This window comes from Halichoerus grypus, chromosome 8 (assembly GCF_964656455.1).
Source record: "Halichoerus grypus chromosome 8, mHalGry1.hap1.1, whole genome shotgun sequence".
Taxonomy (NCBI): Eukaryota; Metazoa; Chordata; class Mammalia; order Carnivora; family Phocidae; genus Halichoerus; species Halichoerus grypus.
Genome location: NC_135719.1, coordinates 48,640,060 through 48,667,591, shown reverse-complemented (window position 1 = coordinate 48,667,591; position 27,532 = coordinate 48,640,060). Strand labels below are relative to the sequence as shown.

The 27,532-nt window shown below is 37.9% G+C and overlaps 1 protein-coding gene across 7 annotated transcripts in view; it reads right to left on the bottom strand.

Annotated features, from left to right (window-relative positions):
- DENND4A (DENN domain containing 4A) overlaps positions 1 to 27,532 on the bottom strand; it is a 145,819-nt gene that overhangs the window by 2,121 nt on the left and 116,166 nt on the right. For 4 of the 7 annotated variants that reach the window (XM_078079181.1, XM_078079180.1, XM_078079182.1 and 1 more), the window contains 11 exons: positions 23,071 to 24,170; positions 18,027 to 18,216; positions 11,978 to 12,072; positions 10,528 to 10,703; positions 10,287 to 10,433; positions 8,783 to 8,981; positions 8,294 to 8,548; positions 7,015 to 7,132; positions 6,865 to 6,891; positions 6,232 to 6,394; positions 6,004 to 6,068 (listed from right to left, as the gene is read on the bottom strand). In XM_078079181.1, coding sequence (XP_077935307.1) covers positions 6,004 to 6,068; positions 6,232 to 6,394; positions 6,865 to 6,891; positions 7,015 to 7,132; positions 8,294 to 8,548; positions 8,783 to 8,981; positions 10,287 to 10,433; positions 10,528 to 10,703; positions 11,978 to 12,072; positions 18,027 to 18,216; positions 23,071 to 24,170 — 2,535 coding nt within the window. The remainder of the gene's footprint in view (positions 1 to 6,003; positions 6,069 to 6,231; positions 6,395 to 6,864; positions 6,892 to 7,014; positions 7,133 to 8,293; positions 8,549 to 8,782; positions 8,982 to 10,286; positions 10,434 to 10,527; positions 10,704 to 11,977; positions 12,073 to 18,026; positions 18,217 to 23,070; positions 24,171 to 27,532) is intronic. The other 3 variants (XM_078079183.1, XM_036087149.2, XM_078079186.1) reach the window with 1 other exon arrangement.

Below are 27,532 nucleotides of genomic sequence, written 5' to 3'. Positions count from 1 at the left end.
CTACTTCTGTCTATGATTTTGACTACTCTAATAACTGTATGATTGTCTTTTTGTGACTGGCTTATTTCATTTAACATAATGTCCTCAAGGTTCATCCATGTTGTAGAATGTGCCAGAAGTTCCTTCTTTTTTTAAGGCTGTATAATATTCCATTGTATGTATAGACCACATTTTGCTTACTCATTCATCCTTCAATGAACACATGGATTGTTTCCACATTTTAGCTATTATGAATAATGCTGCTATGAACATGGATGTACAAATATCTTTTCCAGATCCTGCTTTTAATTCATATGATCCAGAAATATAATTGCTGGATCATATGAAAATTCTATTTTTAATTTTTTAAGGGAATTGCCATACTGTTTTCTAAGCAGCTGTACCAATTTACATTCCCAACAATAATGTACAAGGATTCCAGTTTTCTAGATCCTCACCAACACTTGTTATTTTTGTTTTGTTTTGTTTGATAGTAGCCAGCCTAACAGTTGAGGTAGAACCCCACTGAAGTTTAGATTTGCATTTCCTTAATAATTAGTGATGTTGAGCATCTTTTCATGTGCTTATTGGTCATTTGTATATCTTCTTTGGAGAAATGTCTATTCAAGTCCTTTGCCCATTTTGAATTGGCTTGGGTTTTTTTGTTGAGTTTTAGAAATTTAAAAAATCTATTCTGGATATTAATCCTTTATCAGATATACAATTTGTAAATATTTTCTTCCATTCTGTGGGTTGCCTTTTTACACTGCAGATACCACCTTCTGATGCACAAAATTTTAAATCTTCATGAAGTCCAATTTTTGTATTTTTTCTTTTGTTGCTTGTGCCTATGGTGTCACATCCAAGAAATCAATGCCAAATCTAATATCATGAAGGATTTTTGTCCTGTTTTCTCCTGAGAGTTTTATAGTTTTATAGATCTCATATATAGGTCTTCAATCCATTTTGAGTTAATTTGTTTTATAAGGGGGCCCAACTTCATTCTTTTGCATGTGGATATCCAGTTTTCCCAGCATCATTCGTTGACATGACTGTCCTTTCCCCAGTGGTGCTCTTGGCACCACTGTCAAAAATCATTTGACCATATATGTGATGTTTTATTTCTGGGCTCTCTATTCACTTCCATTGGTCTATGTGTCTGTCTTTATGACAGTACCACACTGTTTGGATTACTGTAGTTTTGTATTAAGTTTTGAAATCAGTATTGTGAGTCCTCCAGGTCTGTTCTCTTTTAAGATTTTGGCTACTTGGGGTCCCTTGAGATTTCATATAAATTCTAGGATAGGTTTCTCTATTTTTGTAAAAAGCATCATTGAGATTTTGATAGGGACTGCATTGAATCTAGAGACTGCTTTGGGTAGTACTGATATCTTAAAAATATTAGTCTTCCAACTATATGAAAATGGGATGTGTTTCCATTTATTAACGTCTAATTTCTTTCAGCAATGTTTTGCAGTTTTCATTGTATAAGTCTTTTGCCTCCTTGGTTGAACAAATTCCTAATTATTTTATTCTTTTTGATGCTACTGTAAATGGAATGGCTCTCAATTTTATTTTTAGGTTATTCATTGCTAGCAGCAGAAATAATGATTGATTTTTGTATCTTGATCTTCTATCATGCAACCTTGCGGAAATCATTTATTAATTCTAATAGTCCAGGTGGTTTGGTTTTGTTTTTGGAGTGGAACATTGAGGGTTTTCTATATATATAATCATGTCATCTATGAATAGAGATAGTTTAACTTCATCCTTTCCAATTTGGATGCCTTTTATTTTTTTTTCTTTCCTAGCTGCTCTGGCTAGAACTTCTAATACAGTGTTGCCTTGTTCCTGATCTTAAGGGGAAGCCTTTCCATTTTTCACCATTGAGTATGGTGTTAATTTGGGGTTTTTCATAAATGCTCTTTATCAAATTGAGGACGTTCCCTTCTACTCCTAGTTTGTTGATTTTGCCAAATGCTTTTTCTGCATCTACTGAGATATGTGTGTCCTTTTCTTTTTTTTAAGATTCTATTTTTAAGCAATCTTTACACCCAATGTGGGGCTTGAACTCACAACCCTGAAATCAAGAATCGCATGCTCTACTGACTGAGCCAGCCAGGTTCCCCAGAGAGATGTGTGTCTTTTATTCTATTAATATGGTATATTACGTTGATCGAGTTTTGTATATTGAACCAACATTGCATTCCTGGGATAAATCCCAGTTGGTTGTGGAACAGAAACCTTTCTAAATGTTGCCAGATTTGGTTTGCCAGGATTTTGTTGAGAATTATTAATATGGGATATTGCTCTGTAGTATTCCTTTCTTGTGATGTCTTTGGTAATATTGGCTTCACAGAATGAGTTAGGAAGCACTCCTTTTTCTTCTACTTTTGTAAGAATTTGTGAAGGATTAATGTCTTAAATTCAGGCTGCTACAACAGAATACCAGAGACTGGGTGGCTTAAGTGATGAACATTTATTTCTCACAGCTCTGGAGGCTGGAACAACTAAGATCAAGGCTACGGTAGCATTATCTGGTGTCTGGTGAGAGCGCTCTTCCTGGTTTGTCTACGGCTGTCTTCTCCCTGTATCCTTAACATGGCAGAGAGAGGGACAGCTCTCTTCTTCTTTTAAGGATATTAATCCCATTTTGGGGGGCTCCAACCAAATGATGTTATTGCTTCCCAAGGGCCCTACTTCCAAATACCATCATGTTAGGGCTACATACGAGATAGATACGACACAAACATGAAGTCCATCACAATTAGTGTTAATCATTTTTTAAACATTTGATAGAACTCACCATCTGGTCCTGGGTTTTTCTTTCTGGGAAGCTTTTTGATTATCAACTCAAACTATTTACTTGTTACAGCTCTATTAAGGTTTTCTATTCTAGAGTCAGTTTTGTAGTTTATGTCTTTGTAGGAATTTGCCTATCTCTTCTGGGTTATTGAATTTGTTGGCATGTAATTATTTATTGTACTCCCTTATAATTCTTTTTATTTCTGGAAGGGCAGTAGGAATATCCCCTCTTTTATTCCTGATTTCATTAATTTGAGTCTCCTCTCTTTTTCTCCTAGTCTAACTAAAGATCAACTTTACTGATCTTTTCAAAGAACCAACTTTGATTCTGATGAGTTTCTCTTTTAAAAATAGTTTTTCCCGATTTTTTCTTTATTTCATTATTTCTGCTGTAATATTTATTATTTCCTTTCTTCTGCTTGCTTTGGGTTCAGTTTGCTCTTCTTTTTCTGTTTCATAGGTTATGTAGGTATTTACATATAAGTTCCTACATGATTAATTTTCCAGTTGAACATTAGAATCATTTGTCAAGTTTCTTATTTTTAATAGTTTCCAGTGTTTCATAACCATTACAGTTTTTTTTAAAGATTTTATTTATTGGGGCGCCTGGGTGGCTCAGTCGTTAAGTGTCTGCCTTCGGCTCAGGTCATGATCCCAGGGTCCTGGGATCGAGCCCCGCATCGGGCTCCCTGCTCCGCAGGAACAGCCAAAGGCAGTCGCTTAACCAACTGAGCCACCCAGGCGCCCCCAGCCACCCCTTTCTTCTTTTTTCTACCAGGGGCTATTTCCTGCTTCTCCTTCTCCCACTCCCCCTGCTTGTGTTCCCTCTCTCTCTCTGTCTCTGTCAAATAAATAAATAAAATCTTAAAAAAAAAAAATGGGCGCCTGGGTGGCTCAGTTGGTTGGGCGACTGCCTTCGGCCCGGGTCATGATCCCAGGGTCCTGGCATCGGGCTCCCTGCTCTGCGGGAAGCCTGCTTCTCCCTCTGCCACTCCCCCTGCTTGTGTTCCCTCTCTCGCTATCTCTCTGTCAAATAAATAAATAAAATCTTTTTTCCCCCTTCCCATTATTGTTCTAGTCTCCAATCCTTCCCCTTGGGTTTCTAAATTCTCCTCGGGCATCAACTCTGGGTCTACACAGAAAGTGATAGTTTTTTGAGGGACACCCAACATATATAGACAGTGAAGAGCTTTGCACCCAGAGAGGACCATAAAGGACAGGCCATAAGAACTCAGATGCTTCCAGAAACCTTCAAAGAATTGGCAAAGGAAGTTACTATCAGGTCTGTCATCAAGCAGAGAGTCAGAGGAAAAGGGCTCTTGGACTCATGAAATGGTAAACTCCTTTAAGGTACCAGTAAAAGTACCTATGTAATAATCTCCAAGCAGCTCTCATAGAGGAGGAGTAAAATTTTGCGTGGGGGTTAGGGTCAGAAAAGAAGTGTGTTTGTAAATTCGGCTCTGGTTGGGGAAGGGGTGCTTAACAGCACCACTGCGGGGGCGTGTAATGCTTGCTTTGGCGACAGCAAAGTGAATGACGGATTGCTGAGATAAAGACAAGCCTTTCGTACTGTCCCTCTCTCACCATTACTTTAGGGGGCCAGGAAATTTATTTTAAAGTTTAACTAAATTTGACTTTTCTGTAGAATGTGCTCAGAAAAGGTTAACCCTTTTAGATAATGAGTACATAAAAAATACTACCCCTTATCTAGTAGTTCTGTTCTGTAAGATGCTTGCCATCTCACCCATACGCATCATTGCTTCTGGATTCTACAGGTCCTCTCTTGGCACCAAGACTGACAATTCCCAGTGACACAGGTCACCTTTGGTCAGAAGGCACCTGATAGCCCCTTGAGACACCCAGTTAGGGATGGCTGCTCCAAGCCCTCTACTTCATTCACTAACTCCTACTCTTTCCCACCCTCTAGTGAACTTGCTGGGGAGCCAGCACTGCAGGCAGTGCTCCTGTTCTCTGTTCATGTTCCATACGGTCTGGCTGAGCAACCTGTAATAGGGCATAAGCTTATTATATATTGTCATCATTTTGAGGGGCGCCTGGGTGGCTCAGTCGGTTGAGGGTCTGACTCCCTTGGTTTCAGCTCAGGTTATGATCTCAGGGTCCTGGGATCAAGCCCCGTGTCCTGCTCTGTGCTGAGTGGGGAGTCTGCTTCTCTCTCTCTGCCCCTCCACATGATCTCTCTCTCTCTCTCTTTCAAACAAGTAAATAAATCTTAAAGAAAAAAAGTCAACCAAAGTGTTGACTAGCGCTAAATAACCAGATATGTTTTTGTTAAGACAATATACAGTCACCTAAAAAGCATGGCTGATTACATATTCTCTCTTTAACCGGGAGTGGGTTTACTTAAGCAGGGCACCCACGTTAGATACCAGTCAAGTCAGAGGACTTATGTGTATCATTATCACTTTCATCAACTTATTCACATTATAACTTTTCAGACAAGATGCCAAAACTCTGCTCCAGGTTCTCAATGCCTAACAGCCACCCCTTTCTTTTTTTTATATTTCTTTTTTTTTTTTTTTTTTAAGATTTTATTTATTTATTTGAGAGAGAGAGAATGAGAGACAGATAGCAAGAGAGGGAAGAGGGTCAGAGGGAGAAGCAGACCCCCTGCTGAGCAAGGAGCCCGATGTGGGACTCGATCCCGGGACTCCAGGATCATGACCTGAGCCAAAGGCAGTCGCTTAACCAACTGAGCCACCCAGGCGCCCCCAGCCACCCCTTTCTTCTTTTTTCTACCAGGGGCTATTTCCGCCCTTTCCTGAGACTTAGAAATGGCAACTTAAAGGGAGCCCAAGCGCAATCACTGGGAGAAGGAGATGATCAATCAAAAAAGTTTGGGCCCTCCTGAAATAGATATTTAGCTACCTTACATCCTTCTGAAATGACAGCAGTCCCTATCTCATAGGGCTTTTGGGAGAATGACAGGAGATAATACACGGGAAGTACTTGTACAATGTCAGGTACACAGTAGGCCTCAAAAACTGTTAGCTTTTATCGTTTATCGTTGATATAATATGACCAAAGTATCTAGGACATTAAATGAAAAAAATCAAAGGAAGAATTCTTCTAATATATTAATATAATTTAATATTAAAATAATAAATATTAAAATAATAATAAAGACTACCAATATAAAAATACTTCAAAAATGATACCAAGATAGATAAACATTACATGTTAGATATTATGCTGGATTACCTATATCAATGTTTTCTCTTCCCAGGGCCACAAGTGAGAGAAATAGTATTTCTCTATACAAACTCCTAAGGGGGGGAAGGAGTGGAGAAGATATTACTATTCATATAATCTCTACATTCTATACAAAAATATTTATGCTAATATAAGCATGAAGTGATCAAACAAATTACTAAGCCAATAATACGAATCTGCTTAGAGGAACAATATATTCATTTAAGACAGACTTACCTCTGTCTTTTAAAATGAGGACATTTATTCAGTGTCTCTAAAATTTGACTCATTGGTCCATAGACATCATTCATTTTAATGCTTTTTACCATATTTTTCAATAGTTCCTGGTTAAATGAATTATCACCTTTTTGCAATAAATGGACCATTGGATACTTTTGGGCTGTAAAAGAACAAAAGAGCAGATGAAGGAAAATGTTCTACGTGTAAAGGACAATATAATTAAGCAGCAACTGATAGTTAATCAAGAAGCTACAAAGCACTAAAAACAAATTAAGGGCAATAGATAAAGGAATAGAAATCTAAGGATGAGAAAGAAAAAAAGGAAAAAAATAAGACACATAATGATGAAAACAGGCTTAAAGCTTTCTGTGGCCTCAAATAGACAAAAACTAAAAATGCAGTTTTCCTTAATACAGCCCCTGGAGGAAATTCTCAATCAGCAGCCTGGGATGGAAACAAACAAATATGTAAAAAGAAGAAACTGGGACAAGCAATGGGCTAAAAGCGAACTCCACAAAACATAACCCCTCCAGCACATACATAGCACCACTCAAAACAAAACAAAACAAAACAAAAAAACCCTTGGCCTCCATGGAAGATAGCACTAAAAACATCAAACTTAACACTCACTCTCAAACAAAAGAGTACGATTTTGACCTGTAAGACAAAAAGTAGTAAAGTAAAATAAAAGTTAGTTATACATTAGTTTACTATTGCTATTTAAAGCAAGCAGAGATTACTCTTACACAGACGAAGTCAGCATTCTATGATAGCACTTACTGTGGGCATTCCAGAGGATGTATAAGGGCTGTCCCGGATCCTGATGTAATTTCATATTGTCCCATAACATTTGTATTAAAACATATTTACTATCCTCAGACATACAGTGGCGAGGAATCTGTGTTGAAGAACAAACAGATATTCATTAATGATCCTTACCTGATAAGGTTTTGTAAATATAAAGATCCTTATATGTGTGTGAGAGAGAAAAGAGAACAGAAAATCACTGGTTTGTATGCATTTTATCTCGACTGAAGGAAGATGGGCTGAATTGAAAAGCTAATGATCTCTGAAGTAGATTTTTTTTTTAAGATTTTATTTATTTATTTGAGAAAGAGAGAGAGAGAGCGCGCACAAGCAGGATGAGTGGCAGAGGGAGAGGGAGAAGCAGACTCCCTGCAGAGCAGGGAGCCTTGATGCGGGGCTCGATCCCAGGACCCTGGGATCATGACCCAAGCTGAAGGCAGATGCTTAACTGACTGAGCCACCCAGGTATCCCTCTGAAGTAGCAGATTTAACCAAATACTTAGATCAGTAAGAAAGGGTACCACAAAAGGCTAACCTTAACCAGCTTATGACTGAGGGTCCCCAGAAAAATGAATCCAGGAGCCTCATTCTACATCAGTCCAAGACCCTACCCTAGATAAGTCACTGAGTTAACCTCTTGGTCATTCATTTGTCATGTGCTGAAAATCCAAACCACATGCACAATCATAGACATGAGTACAAGTAGGCAGAAAAAGTTCCTGAACTTAGAGATGTTGCGATTTAGTGGTGGTGATGCATATGAAGAAATAAAACACTTTTATATAACAATGGATCAAAAATACAAGTAAACACATAGTTGTTTACTAGTTAAGCAAAAACTCAAGAGTAAAGGACTGAAGAGAATGGTAGCACATGCCTGAACTAGGAATTACAAACATCCTCCTAAACATGTGTAAGGCTTGTTTTTGAAGGAGGTTTGAGACATGAGTGGGGCCAAATCACAAACTCTTCTGATAAGAGTCATTGACAGTTTCTTCTTGAGGTTATAACAAAAACACAGCCCATTTTGTATCAATTTTATAAGAAGGCTACAAAACATGATTTTGTCTTACTGCTAGGCTGTAAGAAGAAAAACTATCTGTAAATGCAATGAAAACAATTTTACTGATCTAATGATTCAGATGGTTATTTAAAAAACTTTGCATAAAAATTACTTTTTTGTCATTGAGAATATGCAAATATTATAATAGTGACGGTAGCATTGCCTTTTAGTTAATTTTTATTTTCATACCTTTGAATACTTGTTACAATGCTCAGAAGAAAGAATCAATCCAGGTAAGTTACTGGGTAAGTCAAGACGTCTAAAATACCATACAAGGTTCCAAAACACGATTGGATGATGGTCCACGAAGTCTGCCACTGTTATTGCATGGTCACCTTCATTTTCCAGTAAGCTTTCAAGCTCCTTCCATACCACTAAAGGACTAAGATATGGAACAGTGATAGGATCTGGACTGGGGAGGTGCCACTCTAATCCTAAAGAATCCTGTTGAATAAATAAAAAAGCATAAATGGAAAATACAAGATTGATGATACTAAATCAATTTAAAAAATTCCTATCAATGATTTCCATATAAGTAGGAAATACTAGAATTGTATCATGGGACTAGAAACTCTTCTTGATATAAAATTGAAGCTAATAAGGCTACATAGGACAAGGGGAACAAAATCATATGTAAATCATCAATGTCCAAATTTAAAAAAACACCAAAATACATACGGTAGCTCCTTGTAAAGTAGTTGGCAGGCTGCCTGTAGGAATGAGCTTCTGGCCTCCAGTGTCTTCCTTATCCAAGGGGCCGTAAGTACTAACACTCCTGGCCATTGGAAATATTGGACATTTTGACACAGCCGTTTTTGATCTATCAGCAGGGATCTGAATACTTCGGGCATACGTATTTTCCAGCAGTTTAGATTTGCTTGGGCATTGAAAAAAGAAAAAAAGCGTATCATTGTCTAGATTTACTTTATTTCATCCGGAACAACCAGATCTTTAGAATCAGAGCTGGATACACAGCAAAGGAAATCAAATAAAGATGTTAGTCAGAAGTCGGCTGGGGAATAGGATATATTTTTAAGTAGTCTAATCATGTTAAATTTCCTTTTTATCCAGTGAACTTTGAATATTCAAAAGTCATTCATTTATTAAAACATTTAGTGGACAACTGTTACGCATCAGGAAGCCCAGTAGGCCCAGAGGATACAAAGCAGAAAAAATAGGCGCCTATGCCTTCAGGAGTCACAAGCTAGGGGGACCCGGTCAGAGAAAGAGCTCCACTAATCCTACGAGCACATAGGTTTGCGGCTGTGCTGCCCAGGCACGCAGGATCAAACAGGTCACGCCAGCCGGTACCCCACAGGCATTTTTTTCCTGCACATGCCATTAACAATATGACTTCACCTGCCCCGTTATGAGTATGATGTACCTGGCACTTCTCCAAAATGGAGTCAATTTCTGCATTTGTTTTAAGTGTAAATTCACTTATATTAGGCTTACTGTAAAGTCTTCCTTTGATTTTATAGTTCCTCTATCAGTTCTAAATGTTTTCTCAGGTTATTAAATATTCTAAAGCAGAAGTAAGTTAGGACTGATTTAATTCCTAAAGAGACAGGGATAAGAGAAAGATGTTCACTGTAAACAGGTGTTCTACAGAATTTTTACTTTTTTTTTTTTTTAAAGTAGGCTCCACGCTCAACATGAGGGGCTCGAACTAATGACCCTGAGATCAAGGGTCGCATGCTCTACCCACTGAGCCAGTCCAGGTGTTCCAGGTGTTAGTTTTACTTTTAAAACACTAGTAAACATTATCATATAAGAATTCTACAGCTTAAACTCTGGGGATTCATAAAGCATAAAATATAACTGTTTAAACATTTAGGTTATTAGAGAATTTTAAAACTTTTAATTAGGGGAAAGAATTTAAGATTATGAATCTATTATACATGGAAATTTGAGAGAGAGAGCACGCACACGTGCGAGCAAGGCAGAGGGAAAGGGAGAAAGAGAATTTCAAGCAGACTCCATGGCCCAGTGCAGAGCCCGACATGGGGCTCGACCCCATGATCCTGAGATCATGACTTCAGTTGAAATCAAGAATTGGATGCTTAACTGACTGAGCCACCCAGGCGCCCCTAGAAATTTTAAATGGTCAGCTGATTTTTCTGTCATTTTCAGAAACATGTGTAATACATGTTAAAATATAGTTCCACATAATTATAATTACCTATTGAGATCAAAATTCCCTTGAACAGAGATAACAGATGTGTCAAGACCAGAGGCTGATGTTGAGATACAAGACTGCCTTGTCTGAGTTGAAAAGGAGGATGGAAAATGCATATTTTCTGTAGATGGGCTTGACTTCAGAAAGTATCTGCAATGTGAATTAAAGGAACTTTTTGAGAAAAGAGATATTCTAGGAAATATGATCCTTAAACATGAAGGAAAAAGAAAGCACAAATCATTACCTTCCAGGCCGTCTTAAATCTCTTATTTCAATATTCAGAAAGGGCAAGAAAAGATTGCCACAAAATGGGCATGTAGTATTGAGATTTGAATCATCTGCTGTCCAGCCAGCCATGATTTCCTCATCATGGACGAGACAATCACATGTTCTACACCGAGAACAACTTGAGATAAGAACCTATGGGAAAAAACAGCACTTTATAAAGTGAGCCTGTTGGAGATATTATGAATTAAAAACCACTTCAATCCATAAATCTATTAGAAAACTAAAAGTCAGAAGGATTCAGACGTTACAAACAAACAAAAAATAGATTACATTCAGCTAAATCGATTTCAAAATTTTTCCCTGAAAGGGAACCTTGCATTTAAGAAAGGAAACCTTACCATTAAAATTACTACAGAACCTGCCATGGTTTTATCAGTGAAAAAGTAAACCCAAGCATTAATTTGCTAATACCCAAAATAGGTATTCATAATTACATATTATGGGTCTGTGTGCTACTCATAGTGTGGTCACCAGACAAGTGTGGGTCCACAAACTCTTCGATTTGTGATAAGTAAAGAAATTGAGAAGAGGACTTAGAAACCTTTAAAGCAATTGGTCATTGCTGCAATATCTAAGTTTGTAATCAATACACATTTTCACAAGAGCATCAGCCAGGACAGACTGGAAATTAAAAACCCCAACAAAACCCTGGTCTGTCACTAAAGACAGTTTAAGAAGTGTTGCTGTAGATGAATGTAAATGCTGTCACTACATGAATAAAATATAGAAATTCCTGAAACCATGAGAAACTTCATCAATTGGAATATCTGTGCTCATCATTTATTTTCCAGCTACAAGCAAATCTATTTTCCAAATTTATACAAACTGGCCTGAAAAAGCAACAACACTCACAGATATATTTGGAAGCAATTTTTATACAAAAGTTTGGGAAAACTTTTAAAGTGTAAAAGCATAACTCTTGCATTGTGAAAAAAAGAGACACACAGCAACATCTCCAGCAGATACCCACGTCAAACTGATACAAAAAATGAAAAACATGATGGGCAAAGGGGACACAAATGCCAAAACAGCTCCATGTCCCCTCATCCTAAAAGTGTGCTTGCATAGCGAATTGGTTTTTAAGAGGTTCAAATGTGAAATAAAAGTTCAAAAAGAACATAGAGATAATCAGGGAAACTAGAAATACTGAAAATGGAAATGCTTTTGTATGTTGATAAATCCCGGAGGAGGCGTGGGACTTTCCTAAACAGAGATGAAGTAGTATGACTTCGGTATTCTGAAATACTGGCTATTTTACGTTTATTCAGCTGCAATATACATTCTGAAATTTTCAGAAGCTACATATTTAACTTTTTATTACTCTACCCCTGACCTATCGTAAGGAACATAAGTTCTAGAAGTAGTGTAAGTAGTACAGGAAGACGCTCTTCAGATTAAAACTGTACCTCCATTGCATAGTTCTGGAAGATATTTGTATTACTTGTGTTGCAGGAAGATGCCACTTCTGATTTCCCAGGTAAGGCAAACTTTGACAGGGATCCTGTTCATTATTAAAAAACAAAGAGCAAAACCATTACAATTAATGAGAAAGGATATGAAAATCTTTTACCTCCATAAATTCTGATAAAATGTCCAACTGTTTTATTCAAAATAGCAAAGGTAATTTAAGAAAAAACCAAAAAAGGCACACATTTTTGTTTTGAGTACAAACTTAAGGAAGTGTGCTCTGATTCTACAGCTTCCCACATGCTAGGGGTGGGAAGCCCTAGCTTCATTACTCACGAAGTACTTTGTGGGTATGGGCTACTCACTTACGAAGTACTTTGTGGGTATGGGCTCATCACTCACTTATGACGTACTTTGTGGGTACAGGCTACAAGGCATTCCAGTTATTTTAATTACTAATTTGCTGTTTCTCTTTTTCCATGTTTAAAATACAAGAATGTGTTTAGTTCTAAGGTCTAAAACATATAAAATAGCTAATTTTATTTCCAATCATAAAAAGATTTACTGGCAATTCTCCGTCTTCTCAGGATCTTTTAAGATCTGGTACAGTAATCTTGTTCTTAAACATGAGGAGAGAATTTCCAAATATATTCTTAAGAGTTATGGATATTAGTAGGTATTAAAACAACAACAAAAACAACAAAAAGGAAGGGGAGTTCTGTGGTCAAATCAATTGTTGACAATGGCTATATCTTGTTAATAAAACTAGAGGTAATCTACCTTTTCTTTTTCTTTTTTCTCAGTAGTTACTAAATGTTACGAATAAACACATATTTTTATAAAGTAAGGGTAAAAAAATAAGTAATGGGATAAACTACCAGTTCACAAGAAATAGAGAAGACAGGAAAAAACATGTTAAACACCAAAAGGCAGAAGAAAAGTTATTAAATTTCCTTATTACTTGCAGCCCATTGACAAGTCCTTGAGGTGGGCAGAGTGACATTCCTTTAGGGACTCAACTGCTTGGATGGTGACACTTTGCTAAGGGCAAAAGGTAATCCTAACCTGACCCCCCCCCGCACCCCCCCCCCCACCATTCCTGTAAGTCTACTTTAACATATAAAAATTCCTTTGGAAACTTCCTTTATCTCTACCTGCCCCCCACCCCATACATGTTGGCAATTATCCCCCAAGTATACGTCTGAAGGGTCTCACTGAGTAAGGGACAGGCGGGGTTAGGTAGGGAGAGATAGGTAGGGGGTTCACAGAAATCCCAGAAATGCTGAGGCATAACAAAACCAGAGATAAGAGAACAAACCAGACCACCCTGCCCTGGGCGTCAGAGGTGGGGTCTTTAATGGCAGTCACATTGTGACCAACAAAGAATAAGGAGACCCTAAAGAAGAAGTAAGCCATTAAAGATGTTATCACCAGCCCTTACTCAAACCAAGATGTCACAAGAATGTTAAGGCCACAAGCTCCCTGGTCAGTTCTAAATAAAAGACTGTCAGTGGAGGCCCATGGTGGCAACCCTGGCGGGACCCCTCTCACTCCTGAGAGCTTTTGTTGTATCCTTGCTTAATAAAACTTTTTATCACTTTACTCACTCTCCTTTGTCCACAAGATTCATTCTTCAACTCCGTGAGAAAAGAACCTCTCTCTCTTCACAATCATAGGGATGCAATCAGCATAATCCAGACTAATGGCCTGATTGCTTCAGTAAATAAATGACAATGGTAAAAAAAGATAGCTCTAGAACTACCACCACAGGTCCTAGGCCCGTTTCACAGATGGGTTGAGAGGGACAGAGAGGGTCTGAAGCCTCCATCAACCTGTAAGCTGCTTACAGCTGGTGGTAATTGCAGTACTTTCCCTGGACGGTTCCCCACAACCCTCTGTAATCCATCTCTGCTAAAGCTAGTTCAGAACTGCTTTCTTGTACTTTCTATCAGGCTTGACTAATGAAATCATTTATGTGGGCAGCCTCCCTTTTACATCTAATTAATCTAGAGCACAGAATATTCACTTTAATAAATATGAATCAGGTTGTGAGGTTTATTTCTTAGCATAACAAATTGCTCTTGTATGTTAAAAAAAGGGGGGGGGCGAGCTAATCACCCGATTTCTTCATGAATGGATGACAAGGGGGAGAAAAAGAGAGGGAACAAAGAGGAAGTTAACAGACATATCAGCCAAATGCAACAAGGGGACCTTATCCGGATCCAACTTGAACAAACCACCTATAAAAGGAGCTTTATGAGATAACTGTGAAAATTTAAACTAAATATTTGATATAAAGTATTATATCGATCAAAACATTAAAAAATGTAATAGCATTACAATTATGTTTTCAAAAAATGAATGCTTCACAAAAGATACATAGTGTACGTGTTCCAAACAGACCATGCTAACACAGTGTTAGAAGAGAATGTTTAGGGCGCCTGGGTGGCTCAGTTGGTTAAGTGACTGCCTTCGGCTCAGGTCATGATCCTGGAGTCCCAGGATCGAGTCCCGCATTGGGCTCCTTGCTCAGCAGGGAGTCTGCTTCTCCCTCTGACCCTCCCCCCTCTCATGCTCTCTCTCTATCTCATTCTCTCTCAAAATAAATAAATAAAATCTTTAAAAAAAAAAAAAGAAGAGAATGTTTATCTGTGAAGGGGGCAGTGACCACATGTGTGCATGAGAGAGGTTCTGGATATTGTTAACGTTCTGTGTTTTGATCTAAGTGCTGGTTACTCATGTGTCCTCAATTTCTGAAATGTATTTACATACATAAAAGTGTACAGATTACATGCATAACATTAATAAAATTAAAAATGTTTATCAAATACATAATTAAAAAAATGTTTAAAAAATTTTTTTGAAAAGAAAAACCACTGGCCTAAAATGGCATCACTTAGGCTGAGTTCCCAACAGGGGCTTAACACCTAATCTAATTGCAGTTTCAACTTCCTCAGAGTGTAGTCTTAACCAATCAGTCAGGAATTTTCTGACCAATGCCTGGGAGTTTGCAACATGGGCCCTCTCCACCTCGCAAAGGAAGATGAAGTAATCTGCATGATACACCCCATGCACTTCCCCCTAAGGGAAAGTGACTTTGCCTGGACTATCTTTCTCTTTTGCTAATAACTTTCTTGCCTCACCCTTCTTCTATAAAAACCTTCCATTTTGTACAGTTCTTGGAGCTCCCCTCTACTTGCTAGATGGGATGCTGCCTGATTCATGAATTGTTTAGTAAAGCCAGTTAGATCTTCAGATTTACTTGGTTGAATTCCATTTTTTTAACAATATAAAACATTAAAGTCCTTATATTTTAGAGCTACATATGGAAGTATTGATGAATAAAATTATATGCTGTCTGGTATTTACTTTAAAATAATCCAGTGGGCAAGGAAAAAATAGTGGGACTACAGGAGGGGGAAAGATAAAACAAGATTGGCCATTTTTTGATAACTATTGCAATTGGGTAAAGGGTAAATGGGTGTCCATTGGGCTATTCTTTCTACTTCTGTGTACATTTGAAAGTCCCTACAATAAAAGCTTTTTAAAAGATCAGAAGTGCACATCAAAAAGTATTATAATGCCCTTGCTTCCCTTGCCTTACTTATCAAACTCAACACCCAAAGAACAAATAATCCAATCAAGAAATGGGCAGAAGTCAGGAACAGACATTTCTCCAAAGAAGACATCCAAATGGCCAACAGACACATGAAAAAGTGCTCAACATCGCTTGGCATCAGGGAAATCCAAATCAAAACCTCAATGAGATAACTACCTCACACCAGTCAGAATGGCTAAAATTAACAAGTCAGGAAACAACAGATGTTGGTGAGGATGTGGAGAAAGGGGAACCCTCCTACACTGTTGGTGGGAATGCAAGCTGGTGCAGCCACTCTGGAAAACAGTATGGAGATTCCTCAAAAAGTTGAAAATAGAGCTACCCTATGATGCAGCAATTGCACTACTGGGTATTTACCCCAAAGATACAAATGTAGTGATCCGAAGGGCTACGTGCACCCCAATGTTTATAGCAGCAATGTCCACAATAGCCAAACTGTGGAAAGAGCCAAGAGGTCCATCGACAGATGAATGGATAAAGAAGATGTGGTGTACATATACAATGGAATATTATGCAGCCATCAAAAAAACCGAAATCTTGCCATTTGCAACGATGTGGATGGAACTGGAGGGTATTATGCTAAGCAAAATAAGTCAGAGAAGGACATGTATCATATGATCTCACTGATATGAGGAATTCTTAATCTCAGGAAACAAACTGAGGGTTGCTGGAGTGGTGGGGGGTGGGAGGGATCGGGTGGCTGGGTGATGGATATTGGGGAGGGTATGTGCTAAGGTGAGCGCTGTGAATTGTGTTAAGACTGCTGAATCACAGACCTGTACCTCTGAAACAAATAATACATTATGTGTTTAAAAAAAAAAGAAAAAAAGAAGAAGATAGTAGGAAGGGAAAAATGAAGGGGGAGACATTGGAGGGGGAGACGAACCATGAGAGACTATGGACTCTGAGAAACAAACTGAGGGTTCTAGAGGGGAGGGGGGTGGGGGGAGGGGCTAACCTGGTGATGGGTATTAAAGAGGGCAGGAATTGAATGGAGCACTGGGTGTTATATGCAATGAATCATGGAACACTACATCAAAAACTAAGATGTAATGTATGGTGATTAACATAACAATAAAATAAAATTTTAAAAAAGTATTATAATGCATCCATTCCTCACACCATATCCTAGGATAAATTTCAAATGGATTAAATATCTAAATCGGGGGTCAAATTCACTTGTGTATGGCCACAAGCTAAGAATGGTTTTTACATTTTAAAGTGTTAGAAAAAGAAAACGATAAAAAAGAATATGTGACAAAGAGGTGTGTGGCCCACAAAACCTAAAATATTTAAGATACGGTCCTTTACAGAGAATTTTACAGAAAATGTTAAAAAGAAAATCAAAGAAGTGTCAGAAGAAAACACTGGTGAACCTAGGGAAGGGAACATCTTTCCTAATACCTCCAAATCCAGAAGCAGTAGGGACGCACTAATAAATTTGATGACATAAAATTAAGAACTTCTGTGTGGGGGAAAAAAAAAACCATGTACAAAAACTTGACAAAATTGGAGAAAGTAGCTGGCAATTACCTAAGAGACAATGTGTGTGTATATATATATTTGCATATATTTATATATAAAAAGAGCTAATAAACCTTAAAAAAAAAAAGGACCAACAAGTAAAATGTAGGCAAAGGACAGTCCATAGAAAAAGAAATACAAATAGTCCTTAAACATATAAACAGTTACTCAATTTACAAGAGGAATATAAATAAAAACTAAACTGAAATACAGTCCTCATTGATCAGGTGGCAAAAACCCTAAAGTCTGCAGAAATATTTTGTTGACAAGGCTGTGGGGAAATAGGTATTCTTATATACTGCCAGTGGTAATTCTAACTAGTACATCCCCGAGGAAGGCAACTTGGCAATATCACTTCAAGGAAGAATTTGTATCTTCCAAAGAAACCCTGGCAAAAATATAATGACATATATGCATCATAACATTATTTATAATAGTCAAAGACTAGACACTTAATGCCCATCAGTAGGGAAGTGATTAAAATAAACTCTGATACATCCACAGATGATTAACTATGCAACCGTAAAAATGAGTAAGGGACAATGCAATGTGATGATATGGAATGATCTTTCGGATATATTGTTAAGTGAAAAACACAAGGAGCGGGAAAGTACGTTACTTTCTGAGTTAGAAGACAAGGAGGTAGTAAGAACACTCACTCACATATCCCTATATTTTTAAAGAAACAACAACGGAAGGATAAACCAAAATAAATAAAAATGGTTACCTCTAGGCACAGGGAGAAAACAAGATGAAGGGGTGGGGATGGAAGGTAGACCTCTCTAAAAGTGCCTTGGTTCTTACTGTTTTGACTTTGGAGCCATGAGAATCTTTTACAAAATTAAAACAAAGGAAAAAAAGTAAAGGTACCACATACAACTGCAGTATGACCGAACTGGACAAACCTTCTAAGGAGGCAGAACTTTCCAGACTTGTTCTGCTGAAATCAATTCCCTTAGTTCCTGAAGTGGCACTGCTCTCTTGGGAGGAAGTGGCTCCTTCCAACTCATGGCAAACATCTTCATCTGTTAAAGAGGTAGATTCAGAATCCTGGGCTCCCACTGAAGAAAGACTGGTACGATCAGAACTTTGATCCTAAGGACATAATTATAAGCTTAATTTCCTTCATATTTAAATTTAATTATTTAAAATGTCACTCCTAAGGCAGAGGAAATGCTTAATCACCCAGATGATCAGTTAATCAACATTATAACATCTACAGAAAGAAAACAACCAATTTTACATGGGCTACTAATTTGGACAAACATGGGTGGGAAATCATTTAGATAGCATTTTTAGTTGGATCAAAGTAGAGATACCTGTTGGTAAGATACCCTTGCTGACTTTGAAGCTTCCTTTACTGTTCATTTTCCTCTCTGTGAATCCCAGCCCAGGATGATACCATTAGAACTGCATTTTATTCTTTTAAAATTTCATGTATGTTTACATTTTATTATTTTCCATAATAATCTAGGTTTCAAAGACATGTATTTCCAGTTTTCATTTTTGAGAACACCAAAGTGTAAGTTAAATGTTTTTCTGGTTATACCAACAATACAGTAAAAAAATCTGGTCAATATGAATTTTTGTATAAAGAAAAAAAAATTTAAGGGGCGCTGGGTGGCTCAGTCGGTTAAGCGTCTGCCTTCGGCTCAGGTCATGATCCCAGAGTCCCGGGATCGAGTCCCGCATCGGGCTCCCTGTTCGGTGGGAAGCCTGCTTCTCCCTCTCCCTCTCCCACTTCCCCCTGCTTGTGTTCCCTCTCACTGTGTCTCTCTCTGTCAAATAAATCAATAAAATCTTTAAAAAAAAAAAAAAGAAAAAAAAATTTAAGTATCTATAATTCTACTGCCCAGATAATACAACTTATTTTTTTCTAGTCATGTTGTGTGTGTGTGTTATTTTTAGGATTATTTGGATATTTGTACTGGCTTTTCTGCTATACCTCATTGTATTTTTAAAAGTGGGTGCTCTAGGAATCATACACACCCGATCATTTACAGTCTACTTAAAGTTAGTATTGTACCTCTTGGTATGTAATAACATAACTATAATGAGTATTGGCAGAATGGATCTCTTTATCACTGTAAAATATGTACATATATTGAATGTTCCATAAGATAATGTCATAATTTTTGTTTTGGGCAATTATTTAAGAGGTCAGAAAGCAGTCTTTTATATTAACTATTTACCATGTTTTCTGTTTAAAGAAAAAAAAAATTCTGTTCTTCCTTCATTCCTACAGGTCCAGTTTTCTTTGTGGTATTATTTTTCTTCAGCCTGAAGAACTTCCTTTAGCATATCTCATATAACAGGTCTGCTGACCAGGATTCTCTTCTTTTATCTTCTCTTCTTTTATTTCATTGCACCTTTTCCCCTGAAGAATATTTTCACTGGATATCAAATTCTGGGTTGACAGGTCTTTTAACAATTGCACGGTGTTGTTCCAGTGTATTCTTTCCTCCATGGGTTGTGGAAAAAATATATGGTTATTCAAATCCTTATTCCTCTGTAGGTAATGTGTCATTTTTCTTTTAACAGTTTTCAAGATTTTTTTTATTTTTTCCTCCCAGCAGCTATTTTATTAGCAGATGGATATCTTCGCTTTTTAGTAGTTTGCTTATGTGTGTGTAGATGTGGTTTTCTGTGAGTTTATCCTGTCTATAGTTTACTGAGCCTCTTGTATCTGTAAATCTATATCCTTCACCAAATTTGGGAAGTTATTTCTTATTTGTTTATTTCTCCATTTTTTATTTCTTCAGGTATCTTTTCTACCACAATCTTTTTCTCTAATACTTCTGGAACTCCAATTATATGTTATTCCTTTTGATACTGTCCCAGAAATCTCTGAGGCTCTGTTCATTTTTGTAAAAAGTCTTTTCTCTCTCTGTTCTTCTAATTGGATAATTTCTGTTACTCAAGTTCATGGATTCTTTCCTCTATCTTCTCCATTCTGCTACTGAACCCATCCAATGACTTTATTTCAGAGGGTATTTTTTAGCTATAAAACGTGTTTTTTAAAATAGTTCCTATTTCTTGCTGATAATTCCTTCCTTTTCACTTATTTCAAATGTGTTTTTCTTTAACTTCAGGGAATCTAGTTATAATAGCTGCTTCAGAGTTTCTGTCAGGATAATTCCAACATCTGGGTTGTCTCAGGGTTGTCTTTCCCTTGAGAACGGGGTCACATTTTCCTGGTTCTTTATCAAGTCATTCTGGATTTTATTTTGGCACTCTGAATGTTATGTTGTGTGGTCTGGGTCCTGTTATAATCTCTTGGAGAACACTGATGCTTTTGTTATAGCAGGCTTTGTTACTGACCAAGTTATGTTCGGACTGTAATTTGTATTTCAATTTTTGTAGGCAATGACTTAATTCTTAGTTTAGTCCTGTAAGACTCGTCTTTGCCGGTTCACCTTTATCCCATGTTATGTGTAGTTCAAGACTAGGCTGACACTCGTGCGGGCCATTCACAGAATCTGGGAATCCCCTTCTCTCAGATGCCCCTCAAACTCTCCAGCCCACAGATGCCCCCTTCTCTGGCTCCTCTGTCCAGGAACTAGGGTTTCTCTTGAAGTTTCAGCTGCCAGGGCTGCCACACCACACTGTGATGGGGACCTGCTCTTGGGGCAAAGATGCATGAGACAAGAAAATGGGGAATTCACCTCTGTCTGGGTCCCTCCCCACAATCTGCCTGCTTCTTCAGAATCCTTAGATAGTTGTTTTTTGGCATTTTGTCTGGGGTTATTAGTTATAATCAGCAGGAGGGATGTGCTTTAGTGGCTTTATGTTCCCACAGTGGAGCTAGGATGCTCACCCTCATTTTTATTTTTTTTAAAGAGTTATTTATTTATTCGAGAGAGAGAGCAAGTGCACACAACACACACACACACACACACACTCACGTGCGAGGGGCAGATGGAGAGAATCTTAAAGCAGACTCCCCGCTGAGCTCGGAGCCTGACCCCACAACCCTGAGATCATGACCTGAGCTGAAACCAAGAGTCCGACGATGCTCAACTGACTAAACCACCCAGGCGCCCCCTCACCCTCATTTTTAAAGATGATATTTGCTGGGTGTAGGAAAATAGGGTGGCAGTTATTGTCTTTCAGTGCTCTAAAGGTATCTTTCCAGGGTCTCCTGACATCAAAGTTTCTGTTCAGAAGACAAATGGCAGTTTCTTACTGTTGTTCCATTCGAAGGTAAGATAAGCTCTTTTCTCTGGCTCCTTTTAAGATTTCCTCTTTGTATTCCATTTCCATCTATTTTAAAATTAGATGCATAATAAGTATGGTTTTCTTTGCATTTATTCTGCTTGACATTTGTAGATCTTCTAAATATGTAAGTTGCCATCTTTTATCACTTTGGGAAAATTTTTGGCAATTCACTTTTTAAATGTTCTTTCTATCTCATTCTGTCTTCTGGAACTCAATTACATCAGTGTTAGACATTTTCACTAATTCCCACATTCGTTTTTTTATTTTCCATTTGATTTCCAATCTGCTTCAAAGTGGATATTTTTTACTGAGTTTCCATCTAGTTTACAAACGTTCTTTTTCTGTGTTTTGTCTGCTGTTAAATCCAACTACTGCATTCTTAATTTCATATCTTTTTCGGTTCTAGAATTTATACTTGATTCTTTTTAATAGATAATTATCTGGTGAAATTTTCTACCTTTGCAGCTGTTTTTCTTCAGCTTTCCCTTGATTTTCTTGAACATATTAAAATTATTTCAAAGTCTCTTGCTAATTTAAATACTTGGATCACCTGAACTTTTCTTCTGTTTTTTAGTTACGGTCCTGTCTCTTGGTATAGCTATTTTTAACTAAATAATATAAAAGATTATATATAAAAAATTATAAGGACTCCAGATGATATTCTGTTCCTCCAGAAAGGACACAGTCTTTCATGTGTTAGATAAAGGCTGATTATCTTCATCTAATCACAGGCTGAGCTGAGTCAAGCCTAGGTTGCTATTTTGGTCAGGTGCAGTCCAACTCTGGTTTGCCAACGCTCCCAAGGCATGGCTCTGCGGGACTTCCAACAAAGGGCTTGGTGTGCTTACCAAAGCTCCCCCGGCTTCTACCCCCACCCCCCACCCTGGAATTTATGAACTCTTTGTGACTCTATTCCCAGCACCATGGAACTGCTGAAAACTCTAATTTGTCAGAGACTTTCTGCTTACCTTTTTAGCCTCCTGTCTTATGCAGTATCAGTATTGGGAAAATGTCCTGAAGGAAAAAAACTGGTGTATCTGAGGACCCTCAAGAGTCTCTGATTTTTGTCTCTCCAGCTCCACCAGATCCTAAAACTCTGTGTCCCCCTCACCTCTCCTCAGTCCTCTAAGGCAAAACCTGGATTTGCAGCCCTTTGCTCTGTGCTCAGAATCAACAAACGCCCTCAGGGGAAAGCAGCTGTAGCACTTTGGGCTCCTCTCTGCGATTCACTGCTAGAATCTCGCACCTCTGCTTTCTAGGTGCTTTAGCAACTCTCTGATTACTTTAAACAGATACTTTGTATTTCATTTAGCTTTTTGCTCTTGGGAGATATGTATATAGGTCTATCACAAGCTACTCCATCCTAACTAGGAGGAAAGGTCCTACATCAGCCAGCAATTTTCGAAGGCATGCTGAACACTATCTGAAAAAAAAAATCTGCACTTTGAAGGAAATAATAAAGCTCAGTAAGCATTTTCATATAACACTGATTTTTACTCCAGCTACAGATCATTTTCTTTCAAAACTGTACTATAAACATAACCTTAGTGAATTTTCATTACTTATTATTCAAGTTCAAATTCTGATATTTACAGACCTTATGCATCCAAAGAGTCCTTTTTGGTAAAGCTGTGTTTAAGGAGCAAAGTAAAAACAGACATTTTTGCAAGGAAGGAATTTTGGTGGTGGAGGACGGTAAAAGGGAAAGTAGAAAACTCGAAGAGAACTTACTTTAGATGATGTGGTATACATGGTGAATCTTGAATACCATTTGCTGGCTTTCTCTGCAACTCCTTTCCCAGCAGTGAACATACTGTTTCTTAGAACATCTAGTTTAGGTACCAGCAGTGTATCTAAATTAAATGAAGGTGATGAATGGGTTAATGCAGCTTGAGATTCTTCCCTAAATGGGCAAGAAGGTGAGAAGGCTGGAGAAGACCAGAGTCTGTCCCGTGGTCTCTCCTCAGTTTTTGTATAACTTTTAGATTTGGTAAGTCTCATTAGCCTCGGAGAATGGGGAGGCAGGCTAGATCTTCTGCACGCCTTGACCAATGTTGGACTTTTCTTACTGGTTGATTTGTCATCACATGCCCGTTGTAAATCGATGCTTGGCGTGCGGCTTGTCAAAGGACTGCTCATGTTATTCATATACATCACAATCTCTTCCGCTAAGTCACGCCTGGTGGATGGTGTTGAAACGCTTTTGCTATCTTCGTCATCCTCTTCCTCCTCCTCTTTTTGCTGCTGTTCAGTCTCAGCAACCAAAAGAGAGAGGGGATCAAATCCTGTGGCAACGTCCGTTTTTGCAGAAGGTTTTACTGAAAAGCTGCTGCTCATACGCTGAATCCTCTGGGGGTTCTGTGAAGCAGTGTATCCCACTTTTGATCCATCTGTCTCACTGTCTAAGTCTTCCAAATCAAAAATAACTGGAGAATCCACTTTATCTGCCAAACAATTAGGACCATCGAAAGGTGTATCGTCATCACTAGATTCCTTTTCTAGACTGTCTCTTTTTGATCTTAAAGGTGGCTTTCCGATATCAAGACTAGTCGGTCTTGTGCTTTTTGAGATAACGTTTGAAAGAATTTTTGCATCAGCTCCTAGTTTTTCAACCATATCTCCAGGGCTTGCTTCCTGGTTGATTCTATTGAGCATAAGTCCCATCAGTACTCCGCCACTAAGATTGCGGTTTCTGCTTCCCCAGGAGAGTCGCTGCTGCAAATTAGGTTCGTTTTCACTTTTATGTCTTTTCCTGAAGCACCTACTTTGACTGTTTCCTGTTTCATTTGTACCTTCAAAAGATGATAGTAAGAGCAGCTCAGAGGTGCTTTCTGAAAAACAAGAGAGGTGTTTTTAGCCATGAAAAATGTAATGCGCAGATATAAGATGTCTTAAATATTTAAAATACTAGTAACGAAAATGATAAGAGCAAGTACTCGCTGAGTGCCTGCTATTTGACAGACACTAAAACTAGGCATTTCACTCACATTATCTACTGTAATCATGCCAACATCCTTATGGGTTGAGAAGAAACTGACGTTCAGGGGGATCAATTAGCTAGCCCAAAGTTACCCACCCAGTCCTTAAGTGATGCAAGTGGGATTCAAAAACAGACATGACTAACTATAAAGGGTATGCTCTGAGACAGAAGCTGGCTGTACTGTACTGCTTTTCAAAGCTTATAAATTAAGATTAATATTTACCTTTCTTGGAGTGGGAGATACAGGCTTTCAGCCAGAGAACAAATAAGTCACGGGACTAAAAGGCATAGCACAGGGAATACGGCCAGTGATGCTGTACTAGCAGTGTATGGGGACAGACGTGGCAAGCACGGTACACGTACAGAAGCTGAATCACTATGCTGTACGCTCAAACTAATGCAACACCGTGTGTACTCAAAATTTTTTAAAAAAATGTACCTTTCTTATATTTAATAATAAATTTATATTAATTACACTAAGTTGATTAGATAATGGTTATACAATTGTGGTTGAACTAGATGACCTTGTGACTATGAGTCTTCTACCTATAAAAATGAAAAACAAAACCAAAAACCCTAAACCAAGCCAAATAAAAGGCAGCTATGTTAGCTTTATCCACATATAAACATTATTTTTAAAAACTCCAAATCCTATGACTATAGATGTGGCTAAATAATCTTACCCTTATTTTACATATGGTTTGCAAGTTTATACCAGTTAAATGTGAATGGCTATTTTCTACTCAGAAAACTGTCACTGTTTTTTGCCAAATTACTCAGGTACCAATGCTGAAAGCAGAAAGCTAGATTCCTGATCACTTTAATTGTCCTTATTATGTGGGAGTCTTCTAAAGCATTAGTCTAGGTATGGTATTGTCAACTATTCTTTTTATATCCTTATCCAACAGAACTAGTGTGCTATAACAAGGTAATTACTAAAAATGTGCCTTTTTCCTGCCATGTGATGCATTTAGGGACAGGATAGGACATAAAAGGGAATATTGGAGACCATAAAAGCCTACAAACTAATAATGTAATAAGCATACACCAGTAACAAGGAAAATAGCATAGCAGAAAGGTAAAGTCTATTCTTTGTTCCTTTATCACCTTATGACTAAGGGCATAAAAAGCCAAAAGTATACTTTCTTCTAACATTCTGAGAAACCTTCTGCTTGACAGATTAAATATCATCAAAGACTTGGAGGAATCTTATAATCCTAAAACAGTACTCTGGGATTGAGTTTAAATAGCTGTGCAGGGGGTCCCCTTGCAAAGTCAAAACCATGTTACAGCCTGAAGACAAATAAAGCTGGTTATCATACTATACCAGGGGTTGGCAAACTATGCTTCTGAGCCAAATCTGGCCTGTGGACTGTTTTTGTACAGACTCACATGGTTTTTACGTTTACAATCACATACCCACAAAGAAGAACAGGTGACAGAATGGTATGTGGTCTGCATGGCCTAAAATACTACCTGGCCATTTACAGTGAAGTCAGTCCAATCCTAGGTTCATATACATGCTAAGTCCAACGGACTATGCTGGATGCTGCATGCCTCTAACACAGAGCCACAAGCTATTTAAATTCCTTGAGACAGGCGGTTCTATGACATGATTCTGGCCAGTAGTGTTAAAGTGGTAGTTTCTGAAGGTTTCTGGAAAAATTTTCCTTTCCTGATAAAAAGGGATAGATGTGGCTGGTGGTTCCCTTCCCCATCTTTTCTGCCTCGCACAGACAGGTGATGCATGAGGTTGCCAGTGGTCCTATTATTAATATGGTTAGGTCCAGAGAACTGATGGCAAAACCCTTGAATTAACATCTTGAGCAACTGTTTACCTTTGATTTCTTATTTGAGGAAAAAACCCTTGACGTGTGTAAGTGACTGCTAATCATATTTTCTGAGTCTTACAGCTGAAAGAATTCCTAGCTGAAATACTAGCCCCTTTTCAGATTTAGAACATTCTATAATCCCTTCCTACCACATAGCCTTTCAGAGATTGCCTCCCTTTTCCTGGAATGCTCTCTCTCAATTCCTCCTTTGCAACCCCTGTTCTTTTTTGTTTTTGACGCAGACTTTAGATCTAAGCTCAAGAACCATATTCACCAAGGAAGTCTTCCCGGACCAACGTCCCCCAAACCCAGGACACATCTATTTATTATATGCTCTTGTAGAAACTTACAGCCCTTCTTCACAGTATTTAATCTCAGAGCATTTTTACATTTACCTGAGTATTTGATTAATGTTTTCCCATCTCTCCTTCCTGCTTTCTCTATGAAGGTAGGGACTGGATCGTGTTTCTGTTTTTTTGTTTTGTTGTTCCTTATCATATCCCCAGAAACACCTGACATCCGGTTACATATAGCAGGAGCTCAAGAAATAATTACTGAGTGAACACTGTCTGCCGGGAAACAACTGCCACCAATAGACCAACCCAGAATATGACACAGGAGAGTGTATTATAATATGATATATCATAGCTAAATATGGCAGCTAAAGATAAAAAGTTAAACAGAAACCAGAATTCGGCTTAGAAAAACATCTCCGAGTAGGTTTTATTTCAGAGTAAATTTTCTTGTGGTTCAACTCTCAGTGATTCAATATACATTTATCAAAATGTCAAATTCTCAACATAATCATTAAGTAACCAAAGGGTAATGATTTTATTTCAATATTCAGTTAAACATGAAAACATCTCTTTGGTTAAACCACTCCAATATCTTTTAGAAGCTATCAGATACATAGCTAGCTAGCTAGATACATGTATATGTACACACACATACACATATATATGAATATACAGTCATATAAAGTATCTGTACATTGTACTGTAAAACATAAATCTAAAAAATGCTTTGAATCCTCACATGTACTAGTATATAAGAAAAAAGTTATTGAAAAATAAGTATTCCTATAAATCCCATATACAGTCTTGGGCAGAAGTGATAAGCCCATAGAATTTAACAGATGGGAATGCTTTCAAGCCCCAAATCTTAAAGATGAACTAGTAACTCTAATTCACACCCAGGAAACCTCTATTATAGGCCTTTAAAACCTGACTTGTTAAGCATAAAGGGTAACCAAAGCCAGATGATGAGTCAGATACTGATTACTACGGCAAAATGTCAGGATCAAAGGATGGTTTACAATCATATTAAAACAGAGAGGTCATAAAAGCAGATCTTCAGAAAAAGGCTGGCATTAATAGACAGT